Source organism: Zootoca vivipara, chromosome 1, assembly GCF_965207765.1.
Source record: "Zootoca vivipara chromosome 1, rZooViv2.hap1.1, whole genome shotgun sequence".
Lineage (NCBI taxonomy): Eukaryota > Metazoa > Chordata > Lepidosauria > Squamata > Lacertidae > Zootoca > Zootoca vivipara.
The window spans coordinates 131,391,220-131,403,993 of NC_142582.1; the positions used below are offsets into that span (position 1 = coordinate 131,391,220).

The 12,774-nt window shown below is 49.0% G+C and overlaps 1 protein-coding gene across 2 annotated transcripts in view; it reads right to left on the minus strand.

Annotated features, from left to right (window-relative positions):
* Window positions 1–112: 112 nt before the first annotated feature.
* Window positions 113–12,774, minus strand: part of ATL1 (atlastin GTPase 1) — a 32,733-nt gene continuing 20,071 nt past the window's right edge. Inside the window, exons 8-14 of one of the 2 annotated variants that reach the window (XM_060270525.2) lie at window positions 12,633–12,771; window positions 10,461–10,588; window positions 9,881–9,937; window positions 8,211–8,282; window positions 6,075–6,506; window positions 3,195–3,209; window positions 113–965 (exon numbers count right to left, since the gene is read on the minus strand). In XM_060270525.2, coding sequence (XP_060126508.1) covers window positions 852–965; window positions 3,195–3,209; window positions 6,075–6,506; window positions 8,211–8,282; window positions 9,881–9,937; window positions 10,461–10,588; window positions 12,633–12,771 — 957 coding nt within the window. In that variant the 3' untranslated portion in view covers window positions 113–851. The remainder of the gene's footprint in view (window positions 966–3,194; window positions 3,210–6,074; window positions 6,507–8,210; window positions 8,283–9,880; window positions 9,938–10,460; window positions 10,589–12,632; window positions 12,772–12,774) is intronic. The other variant, XM_060270563.2, reaches the window with a different exon arrangement.

The window sequence follows — 12,774 nt, forward strand, 5'->3', positions numbered from 1 at the left end:
TCTGAAAGATGCAAAAGGTGACGGGATCATGCCCATACAGTGCTTGGCATGTAATGCGAAGGAGACAGGGTTCAGATGGGAGTAGGGGATAATGAATTAGGGACAAATGAGGTAATTGTCTTAGGAACCAAACTTTTAATTGACAATTAAATAATAAAAACTTGATACACTCTTTATGCACTAAACAAAAATATATACAGTGAAACTCTCAAATACATGTACAAAAAAAAATACTTCCCATCTCTTTTAACATACCATAGCAAAAGAAATATTCTTTGTAGCTTCTGAGAAGGCAGTCTTAAAGTGAATAAGTTATCATTCACAGCTGCATGGAGGGAATGGTGTTAAATTAGAACCTCAAGTACAAATTTAAATATGTTAATGAGACGTGGTGCTTTCTGAATAAGAGCCACATTCCTTTTCAGAATACTGGCCACTGGATTCATGGCATGGGAGCTTGGAGCCAGAGGAGGCTATGAGTGTGTACTCTGGGGTTGCAGGATGCCACCATTGCAAAGGGAAGGTAGTAACCACTGCCTTCTCTGGCTCCAAACCTCAGTCTTGAAAAGTCCTGGGCCAAGGCAAAGTGTTCCGGAGAACCAACCCAGTAATGTACCTGCAGCAAAATTAAGTTTTTAGAAAATGAAAGTCATGCTGACTCATTTCCCCTCTCAAGCAGGGCATTGTCCAAATTAAAGCAGCCACACTTAAGCCATTGGTACAAGTGAATGAGTTATCTGTTTTCCTCTGTCTTCGTTTCAAGGAGTGGCAGAGTCTCGTACATGGATGCAAAAATGATTAACATGTTTTAACGATGTGTTTTCATGCACCTCTGTGGAAAACAGCTGGGTTTACATTGTCTTCTTTTCCGTGCCTTCGGTGGGCTCAGCCTTCTGCGCCGTGGGGAAAGCGTGGTGATACAAATGTCTGTGTGTGGCAGCTGCGCTGTAAAGTTTGTACAAAGCCTGCACACAAAAGCACAGAAAGGTTAGTGGAAAGGAGGGGGGGTATGTCTTAAAAGATGAATTCAGGGCTCTGGAGGTGCACTTCGATTCTGCAAAAGTGCCCCAAAGTTTACACTTTTGGCACTGGTGGCAGAATTCAGTGTTCCTTTTTTTAAAAAAAAATATAGTTTCAAGTCTGCATATAGATGTTTTAGTGTTTGTGTGTGGCCAGATAATATTGCCAGTGGCCAGGGATTCAGGTTTGCTTGGTCCCTGCAACCTTGCTCTTCTTATTGCTGGCAGAAGCGAAATCATTAATGCAAAACATGAAAATGTGCAACATAAATAGGGCAAAGCAAGCCAATCCATTATATAATCTGTGTAACTTCTAGTAGCTGCAGAATTCTGTCCTTGTTTGAGTTTGGGTTATAACTCGCTTAATATTTTCAGCTACAACGTGGAACCTGTTAGTTTGGAGCTCCGGCACATTGCTGCCTATTTACCGGTACATGAGGCAGACCATCGCAGTGGGCTAGGTTTAAGCTGCTGGAGCTTATTCCTGCCTCTGCCTGGGTCTCCCAGCTGTCACTATACTTCTAGGTGGGCTTCGCCGTTTCTCAACAGCTTCGGCAGAATGCGCCAAGGAAGACAGTGGCTTCCCTTCAGCTGAAGGCAGGCACAGAACACGCCACCCTATCACCAGGCAGAGAAACTGCCATAGTTTAGGATCAAGGCCAAGTCTATGGATCAGACATCTGATACTCTGTGCCACAATTCTCATTTCTGTGAAAACAGAAATGCTGTTTTTATGCACGGCAAGCTTCCCCAGATGCACCCCGGGGTTCGGTCCCGCAAAAAGCCACCATCTCACACAAAGCAGCACCCTCAGCAAGCGTGGATTTTTGGATTTCAACTCTAAGTGCAACAGCCCCGAAATCAGGCAGTGCAAACCTGTTTGTGCTCATGGCTGAGAGCCTAGGCTAAGAAAGGAATGATTTCACCCTGCCTGAAGCGACATGGCCCACTGCCGTCAGGGTTATCCACGGGCAGCAAACAAGCAACCTCTTAACTGCGATGCATAAGAACCTATCAACGAATCCCAAAAGCAGAAAAAAAAGAGCTCGAGTGTCCTTAATCTGAACTTGTATTCTTAAAAGTTGTTCTTCGGTCCTCCTGCAATATCCCCAGTTTTCACCACATTTTTCTGGGGTTCTCTGCAGCAGCGTCTAAATGATTGCTAGAAACTTAGCGTGCTTAACTACTTAACTACCAGGAGCAACTAGAGTAGCCATCCCCAACCTGGTGCCCTCCTAATAATTTAGACTACATCTCCCATAAGTCCCAGCCAGCACAGTTCCAGCTGCTACTACTAGAAGGCACCATGCACACTTATGGTTAACATGAGAAGAAGAGCCGGCTGGATCAGGCCCACCTAGTGCAGCATCTTGTACTCGCAGTGGCCAATCAAAGGCCTCTTCCGACAAGCAGTTTCTCTGCTCCTGTGGCCCCCAACACTGGTACTGTATTCATCTGAAGGCAGCCCTGTTTAGGGAGGCTTTTAATGTTTAATTATTTTATTTCATTTTTCTGTTGTAAGCCGCCCAGAGTGGCTGGGGAAACCCAGCCAGATGGGCGGGGTATAAATAATAAATTATTATTAATTATTATTCATAAGCATTGCTGCCTCCAATACACAATTTCAGTGTGGTTTCAGAATAGCAATTCCCATTAAACATTGAGCCCACCCAAGAACTTGAGCCCTCCAGGATCAGGCCAGCCAGAAGCTTGTTAAATGCTGCTGAAGGATCATAGGAAGCTTTCTTATATACAGAGTTGGAGCACTGGCAAAGTGGCTCTCCAGGATTTCAGACAGGAGACATCCCCAGCTTTACCTGGGAATTGAACCTGGGGCCTTTTGCATGCAAGCAGGGCTTCTACCACCGAGCTATGGCCCTTACCCAAGCCCTGCCTAGAATTGCAGGAAGCAAGAAGGGAGGCTGTCAAGCCCTGGACAGGTCGCAGCACATGCACGATGGGGCTGTGCAATCAACGCCCTGGGCCAAAAATTGTGCAGTCTTGCAAGCCAGGAAGTCCCAAAGCAAAACAAGCCTGCCTGCCTCTCCTTCCCTACTTGGACAAAGGAGGCAGGAAGTTGAACCATTTAACCACCCCAAGTATAGCACAGTTTGCACACACAGACAAACACTGGGAGAAGGGCAGCTGCTGCTACATAAAGAGGAATGGGCTTACCTCATTCGTATTTCCCTGCAGGTAAGGCAGTTGAAGGGGGAAAAAACACAAGGTGAGAGAAAGAAGACATGTGAGGTCTCCTCTAGACCTCTGTACGCTTAAGGGCATCCTGGTGGAAAATTCTGACACTCCTTCCTCCATCCCCTCCCTGCTATCTGAACCCTTGTAAAGAGTCATGCCATCAGCCCAGGTTGCGCAGCCTTCATCCAGCCCTGTGCCTTCCGGAGAGGGTTTGGACTACAACTCCCATCAGGCACAGCCATAGGATGCTGTAGTTGCTGGAAGCACAGCTGTGCCGCCTGGGGATGAGGGAAGTTGTAGTCCAAACCATGCAGAAGGGCACCAGGGTTGGGGAATGGCTGACTGTGCTGAAAATGGGCCTCCTGGCACAAATTCTGCCACCTTTTTCACTGGAGGTTTACTTTTATTTATTCTTGTTTTGGATTTTTGTGTGTGTGTGGTCGCTATATACTGTCATGGTGATTCCGCTTTTGGGCATCTGATGCTTCAACTGTCGGGAAAGTCAGGAGACAACAATTTGTCAAATATACACAGATGCTATAAATACTTCTGGGCAAAGTTTTGTTGGAACTGATTTTGCAGCAGGTGTTGGTGGGCAGGCTTCTTTTTAAAAGTTCATTTTATCTTAGGCATAAATACAATGTGTTTGAGAACTTTTTTAAAAAAAATGAGGAAAGGGATAACCCTCCCACAAAATATAACCATTGCAAAACATTTTCTCCAGGAACACAGGCAGAGTTAGTATGGCCTTTAAAAGGGGGCAAAGAATCTCTTGGCCACCTCTGGCTTAAGCCTAAGATGAAAATGCTTAGAAATTTGCTCCCCACCCTCCAAAATTTCAAAATACCTCCCCACCAACTTTCATGGGAGCCTGTGGAAATGGGAAGAGGTTTGGAGACATTTATTCCAGTTCTAATTTATACCCCACCTTTTCAGGAGTCATGACCAAAAGCACATGAGTAACTGAACCGCTCTTGGTGTCCGAACTGAAAAGCATTTTAGAAGTCTTTAATAAACACAAGTCCTTCTGCATGCAAAGGATGTGCTCCTATGGACTCTCCCCAGAACCCCCCCCCCCCCGGCCGAGGACTTGCCCCTGGAAGTCTCAGGTTAAAAAAACTTGATGCTCAGTCTACCCATTTCCCAGAGGCCACCCCACTGGGCACAGTTCCACTGATCAGGTACAACGTAGGGATTCCTGGCAGCCTTTGCCCCTGACCAACAGCAGCTCTCCAACCTTTTGGACTGGAGTTTCACCCAGCCCCACCTGGAGATGCCAGGGACCAAAATGGGGCGAGCTACGGTCCTTCTGTTGGCGATGAGAATTGACTACCACCAGCCACTGGCAGATGGCTCCTCCGCCATGGATTTGCCTGGTTCTTTTTTAAAGCCATCCCAGCGTCCCATGCAGATAAAGTGATTCCCTGTTGTAGAAGTGCAGCCTCCTTGTGCACATCCTAGTAAATAAGGTTCACTGGATGACTCCGATGCTCTAAAATTACTCTCTCCTCTCACTCCTCACCATTCATACTTTTGTCGGCCTCTGCCCTCACCCGTCAAAGCTGAGTTTTCCCCTTAAACCTATCTCCCTCCCTGCCTCCCTTCTCCTTCCTCCTCCTCCTAATCTCATGGGGGGGGGCTTCCAGATGAACCATTTATTGAGCAGGGAGGGAGATAGGTTTAAGGGGAAAACGTTGGCTATTCAATGAGCAATTATTCTGATCTGTTTGCAGGGAGGTTAGACAGCATTTCATCAAAGCAATCATTACCCCAACGCATTCCAGAGTATTTCCCCATCCCCTTCCTTCCTGCAAAACCCCCCCCCCAATCTTTTGGGGGAAGCAAGACTCCCCCCAATCTATTATTTATATTATTGCCTTTCTGCCCAGCTGTCCTCTATGCATTCACACTCCTCTTGGGACACAGTTGCCCAACCTGGCATGAGAGTGCCCAAGATGGAGCAGGAGGCTTTTGTCTACGTTTGAATGCCCTTAAGATGCCATTCTGAAGGTGGATGGCAGACCAAACCTCTGAAGATGCCATCGCCCCATTTGGCAGGACAGATGCCAAGATGGAGGAGTGGGTCTCGGCCTATATTTGGATACCGTCAGATGCCATTTGAAATAAAGATGGCAGACGGAACCATGTAAAACTGCGCTGATTTTTAAAATGCACAGACTTATTTTGGTTTCTTGGACTTCCCATGCAATGCCAGGCACTTCTCTCTAGCCAGCTATTAATGCGGAAGCTGAATTTGTTGTTGTGTGACTGAATCCACCCCGGAAACAGGCAGCCTGGAAGTGCCCAAGGCTGCCTGTTGCTGGCAAGAGGCAGCCTGTTCTACTGTCAGGGACTGGGGAGAGGAGGAATGGTGGAGATCGCCTCCCCAGCCTGAACCTTCCAGAGAAGAAGGAGACAGTGCAGAATTACAAGAGGGGTTTGAGGGAAGTTACAGCTCAGAGGCAGATGAGGGGGGAAAGCTGGGAAATAATGGGAGAGGAACAAGAAGCACCAGGGGAGAGACAGCTGACGGGCTCAGTGTCTTTAGAAAGCATTCCAGACCCACCCCCTTCCCGCTCTTCCAGAACACGGCGTGTTTTGAAAGTAGGAGAACAGAGGGCTCGGAGGCAAAAGGCACTTTTCAGCACCGCAGCGATGACTCATGAGAAGTGGGAGGGGCGCAGGGAGTCGGGCTTCACTCGGAGCAACACCATTGCTCCAAGAGGCTGCATTCCTAAGCCTCTCTCTGGGAATATTGAATAAAAAGCAATTGATAAGAACTCTCCTGTCTTATCCACACCTGGCAACCTACCGTTTGGGGGGGGGTGTTGGACACTCTGACACCTGACACCTGCTCACCTGGTCCCAGAGCGCTGCAGCCACTTGGTCTATGACGGCGCCCAGCTCCCTGTACTCCCCTGAGTACCTAATGTAGGCCCAGGTGCAGAGGGTGATCAGGGTCAGGCCCATGATCATATTGCACAGGCTGGCTATGATGTCCAAGCCGATGAAGCCGGTCACCCCGGCAACGACGTAGGTGATGAAGATGACCACAAAGAGCGTGGCAGGCGTGCGGGCGGCGTGGAAGATGTTCTTGCTGTCGTTGTGCTTGATGTACTGGACGTAGAGCTCGTCGATCTCGGCCTCCAGCTGCTGGAGGTAGCGGCGGCTGAACTCCTCGCCCCCCATCTTCTTCACGGACCGGAACTGCCGCACCGCCTCCTCCTTCAGCTCCAGGTGTTTGCTCTGGAGGTCGCTGGGCGCTAGGAAAGGCTTGTCGCCTCCACACACCTGCAGGTTCACAGTTTCTGCATTAATTCACAAGGCCCTGAGCTACATGGGCCCCAAATATCTAAAGGATCGCCTGATTCTTCAATAATAATAATATAACATACCCCACCCTTCTGGCTGGGTTTCCCCAGCCACTCTGGGCAGCTCCCAACAGAATACTAAAAAACATGATAAAACATCAAACATTTAAAACTTCCCTAAACAGGGCTGCCTTCAGATGTCTTCTAAAAGTCAGATAGTTGTTTATTTCCTTGTCATCTGACGGGAGGGTGTTCCACAGGGAGGGCGCCACTACCGAGAAGGCCCTCAGAGCTGGACCTCAGTTTCCAGGGTGAACAATGGGGGTGGAGATGCCCCTTCAGGTATGCTGGGCTGAGGCCGTTTAGGGCTTTAAAGGTCAACACCAACACTTTGGATTGTGCTCGGAAACGTACTGGGAGCCAATGTAGGTGGCCACTCCCAGTCACCAGTCTAGCTGCCACATTCTGGATTAGTTGTAGTTTCCGAGTCACCTTCAAAGGTAGCCCCACGTAGAGCGCATTGCAGTAGTCCAAGCAGGAGATAACTAGAGCAGGCACACATGGCGAGACAGGTAGGGTCTCAGCCTGCGTACCAGATGGAGCTGGTAGACAGCTGCCCTGGACACAGAACTGACCTGCACCTCCATGGACAGCTGCGAGTCCCAAATGACTCCCAGGCTGTGCACTTGGTCCTTCAGGGGCACAGTTACCCCATTCAGGATCTTCTCCTGGGGCGCTTCTGGCAGCTCCCCCACCTGCCCCTGAGCAGAGGCAGAGTTATGGCAGTGCAATCGGTTCCTTTGCACTGGGCACTGAGCCTCGGTGTGCCCTAGGGCCTAGTGCAATGGTCCCCAATTAGCTAAGTACTGCAGACCCCCTGCTTTTGAAAAGCCAAGCCATGGACCCCCTACGTTTGAAATTTTCAATATGGTGAATGGTGGCACAAACCCCTGGGACCACCACTTAGGAACCACTGATTTAGTGAACTGAGCAGAACAGTAGGCGGGCGGCAGGGGCGCACACTGAATTTTGGCCTCGCATGGGGTGCTGCTGAAATTTGAAAGACCGAAAGTCCGCCTGTGCCTTGAGATTCAGTTGGCCTTTATGAGGGACCCAGCTTGAAGCATGGCAGGCAATCTGCAGTCGCTGCAGCATCCGGATTCTGAAAAAAGGGCATCCCCACATAAGGGGCATTGCAGTAAGCGAGTCTCGAGGTTACCCACTGTGGTCAGGCTACCCGCATCTAGAAATGGCTGCAGCACTCCTAAGAAATCTCACTTGGCTCTCTAGTAGGGGGGAAAGGGCCAAGGAATGCTCTCAAGTTGGGGTAAGAGCTGCTGGACAGTGGAAAGGAATCCTTCAGAAGGGGGTGGACTCTCCTTCCTTAGAGGCTTTTAAGCAGAGGTTGGATGGCCACCACCCCACCCCCCGGGAGCCCCTTCAAACTCTGTGATTTTATGACTCTTATGGCCTGCTCCTTCCATGGAGCGAAACCCCACCTAGAAGGGGGTTGGGCCATCCTGTCGCACAATTCGGACTCTCTGCCAGCTGAATCTTGCCCAGTTCCTGCACAGAGAGGGCTTTCCCACGGCCCTCTAGAAGGCATCCACTGCAGCCCAAAGGGGACCTAATGGAATCGTGGAGAAGCCACGCTCCTTGGGGGAGGACGGGGCATCAGGCTTACCTCTTCCATTCTTTTGTTGTAAGTGTCTTTAGCTGTGGCAACAGCCGCAAGGTTGTTTGCTTCTGCCGTGGCCTGCAAGGGATAAGGAGGAAATATCAGAAGGAGGGACCAGGAGGAGGGAAAAGGCTCACTGGACCCAAGACAAAAATGCACCAAGGAGAGGGAGTGGGAAGGAGTATCTTTAAGAGCTCCTCCAAACACCTTTTCCATTGCGCATCCACAATCATTTGTGCTCACGATGGCATCAGGGCAGTTACAGCACTGTGCCTGGAAGACATTCCACTATGCTTCCAATCATGTAGCTTCCTGCTGAAATCCTGTAATTTAAAGGGAAAGGGTAAGGGACCCCTGACCGTTAGGTCCAGTCGTGACCAACTCTGGGGTTGCGGCGTTCATCTCGCTTTAATGACCGAGGGAGCCGGCGGATAGCTTCCAGGTCATGACTAAGCCGCTTCTGGCGACTCAGAGCAGTGCACGGAAACGCCATTTACCTTCCCGCCGGAGCGGTACCTATTTATCTACTTGCACTTTGACGCACTTTCGAACTGCTAGGTTGGCAGGAACTGACACCGAGCAACGGGAGCTCATCCCATCGCGGGGATTCAAACCACCGACCTTCTGATCAGCAGGCCCTAGGCTCTGTGGTTTAACCCACAGCGCCACCCGAGTCCCTGTAACTTGTATCCTGTAACTTGGCATACCTCAAATGTCCCAGTTTATTTTTCGTCCCACTTTTGTTTTTCTTTTGTTTTTTGCTTTTGTTGCACTGCTGCAGCATTATAGCACACACACACACACACACACCCCAGGAGCAATGGAGCCTGGGGAAGGATTGCAAAACAATGAAGAAAGCAGGATGACACAAATGCATCTCACAAATGCATCTCTAGTGCACAGCTATTGCATCAGTTGTGTGTTGCAACTCTCCACCCACCATGGAGAGAACAATCCAAGTCATGTAATGTGAGTAAAAATAGTAACTGTAACCAGTGCCACTGGTCCCATCACCTCCTGGCAAATAGAAGGGGAAGAAATGGAGGCAGTGAGAGATTTTACTTTCTTGGGCTCCTTGATCACTGCAGATGGTGACAGCAGTCACGAAACTAAAAGACGGCTGCTTCTTGGGAGAAAAGCAATGACAAACCTAGACAGCATCTTAAAAAGCAGAGACATCACCTTGCCGACAAAGGTCCGTATAGTTAAAGCTATGGTTTTCCCAGTAGTGATGTATGGAAGTGAGAGCTGGACCATAAAGAAGGCTGAGCGCCGAAGAATTGATGCTTTTGAATTATGGTGTTGGAGGAGACTCTTGAGAGTCCCATGGACTGCAAGAAGATCAAACCTATCCATTCTTAAGGAAATCAGCCCTGAGTGCTCCCTGGAAGGACAGATCGTGAAGCTGAGGCTCCAATACTTTGGCCACCTCATGAGAAGAGAAGACTCCCTGGAAAAGACCCTGATGTTGGGAAAGATGGAGGGCACTAGGAGAAGGGGACGACAGAGGGCGAGATGGTTGGACAGTGTTCTCGAAGCTACGAACATGAGTTTGACCAAACTGCGGGAGGCAGTGGAAGACAGGAGTGCCTGGCGTGCTATGGTCCATGGGGCCACAAAGAGTCGGACACGACTAAACGACTAAACAACAAACGAACCAGTGCCATGTGACTTACCTGCAGCATTGATTTGGGGTGAGGCAACTCCTCTCCTTGGTAGATCTTAATATAGGCCTGGGAAGAAAACAGACAAGACAGGACAGGCTGAGTTTCTCCATGCACAGAAAAATCCACAAAGGTCTGTAAAAACTCAGGAAAACAGGAAGCTCCAACTGGTTGACCTGCAAGGCTACCAGCTTCTGAGGACCACTAGGCTCACATGACTGCAGTCCTGGCTTGTTGGCTGCAGTGCCTTCCTGTATGCTTCTACGTTCACCTTTGACATTTAAGCTCTTCTAAGCCACCAAGGTCCAGGGGTGCTAGATTACAACTCCCATTATCCCTGGCAACTGGCCATGCTGGCAGGGGCTGTTGGGAGTTGGAGTCCAACTCCCATCGGAGAGCAGAAGGTTCCCCACCCGCTGCTGTATGACCTCCCAACACAGAGGTGCTACGAAGTAAAAGGCCCTGCCCTCGAGCTTTTTACAAAGGACGTCCTCTTCATGAGGCCAAAGAGGAAGGAGGCTTCCTGCCCAAGACGGCCCAGTAAGAATGGAGTTTCCGAGTCAGCCCCTCCCCGCATCCTCTTGAGGCTCACCTTGAAGTATTCCACAAGGCCTCGGCAGGTGATCTGATTGCCGTTGATCTCCTTGACGTCCAGGCTCTTGGGGCTGAGCAGCCAGGGGATCAGCACCTTCAAGTTCTTGATGAAGTCGTCGTCTATTTCTGGGGGCAGGGGGAAGGCGAGTCAGTGCCCAGATCCAATGCATAGAGATCTGCACATTCCGGAAAGAGCAGTCCTCACGAGCAAGCGGGTGATGTCAAACCCTTTGGTGAATGATGTCAATCCTACTATTTATAAAAATCTAGTGCTTATGTTCCTATCAACAGCCAGATGGGCAATAATAGCCTGGTCCTGGAAATCATCAAAAGTTCCTATGTGGAAGTCATGGTTCACCAATGTAGGAAACATTGGTTTATCGGATTGTCTAGTTAGAAATAAGGGACCCAGGTGGCGCTGTGGTTAAACCACTGAGCCTAGGGCTTGCTGATCAGAAGGTCGGCGGTTCGAATCCCTGTGACGGGGTGAGCTCCCGTTGCTTGGTACCAGCTCCTGCCAACCTAGCAGTTTGAAAGCATGTCAAAGTGCAAGTAGATAAATAGGTACCGCTCTGGTGGGAAGGTAAACGGCGTTTCCATGTGCTGCTCTGGTTTGCCAGAAGCGGCTTTGTCATGCTGGCCACATGACCTGGAAGCTATACGCTGGCTCCCTCGGCCAATAATGCGAGATGAGCACGCAACCCCAGAGTCGGTCATGACTGGACCTAATGGTCAGGGGTCCCTTTACCTAATTAGAAATGTAGTCTGGGGCGAAGCCAAATCAGGCAGTTTTGATGAAGGCGGGGACAGACTAGTCTCCATTTTTTATTTTAACAGCGACAACAACAATTTTATTGTTTGCACCGCACCCATCTGACAGGGTCGCCCCAGCCACTAGGGGAGTCATGCAAGTACTCCTCCTTTTTTGTTTTTATTCTGTATTTCTATGTTGTGAACTGCCCCGAGATCTTCGGATGAAGGGTGATATACAAATTCAATGACTATTTTTAATATATAATGATGCACTCCTCGTTGTGGTTGTGCTATATGGACTCATCTTAAAAACTTGGCTATGTTGGGATTTTTGTACACTGAACTGCCCAAGCAGTGAGGAATGGTATGGATTGTGTGTCTGGCTTTACCCGTGGGAAAGGAAATATCTGTAGTATCTCCTTTGTACCATGTGATGTTTTTGTACTGTACTTTGCTTTCACTTCTGTCTCTGACGAACTGGAAGCAATATGCACAGCTCTGAGTTTCTGAGCTGGTTGGCAGAGAATGGACTTTGTATATAGCCCGCAATAAAGTAGTTTTAGATCTACTTTATGGCTCTTTATTACCTGTGTGTGTTGTTCTTCACGGAGGAGGACAATCGCATATTACCGTGCCACTGGACTGCACTAACTGGCAGCCAGGGATGCGCACAAGGCAATACTTCAGCTCTGGAGCAGTCTCACGTTTGCCCCGGCCGGGCATTTACACTTATATGTAAGTGCATCTCTTTGATTTGTTTTTTACACTGAATATGTGCCATGTAAGGTTCTCTTATTGTTTCTAAGATTATGCATTAGTTTGTCCATCTGTTTATGATTAATAATAATAATAATAATAATAATAATAGCAAGTTGCAGGCGCATGTCTGGCTTTGATGCTTTCGTCATTTCAGCACCAGGCAGAGAACTACCATACGGTAGATGAGAGGCTGGTTGCTGCTAAAAACGGTAGGATTGGGTTTTTATTATGTTTTAACTTTTCTCATCTGTTCTGGAACTGTTGCTTTGATTGTGTTTGAGATGCACCTTGGGATCTTACAGTGAAGCGTGGGATACAAATACCATACATTTGAATAAAACAAAACACGGATGAGGAAATGGATCAGGCCAGCAGGTCGGAGCCTCATCACCTTGTAGCCCAAAACACCTGGGGGCGCAAGGTTGGGGAAGGCCAGCTTAGAGCATAAGCTTGCAGGCGCCCTGATGGGAAGAGAGGAGTTTGCAAGAGCCGCCAGGAGTCAAAGTGCAAGGGACCCATATCTGGTGTGTGTGTGTGTGTGTGTGTGTGTGAGAGAGAGAGAGAGAGAGAGAGAGAGAGAGAGAGAGAGAGAGAGAGAGAGAGAGAGACCAGGCAGAAAGGAGGCGATCAGAGAAATTAAACCTGGAAACGAACCCACCTTTGAGTTTCCCGTCAAAGTTTGGGTTGGTGGCCACTTTCAAGCCCGGGTGAGGTAAGAGGAAGCAGGAGATGTTGGTGAAGCAGGAATGGATGTGTTTCCGGACATTCTGCAGCTCTTCGTGCTGGTTTCCCGAGACCTG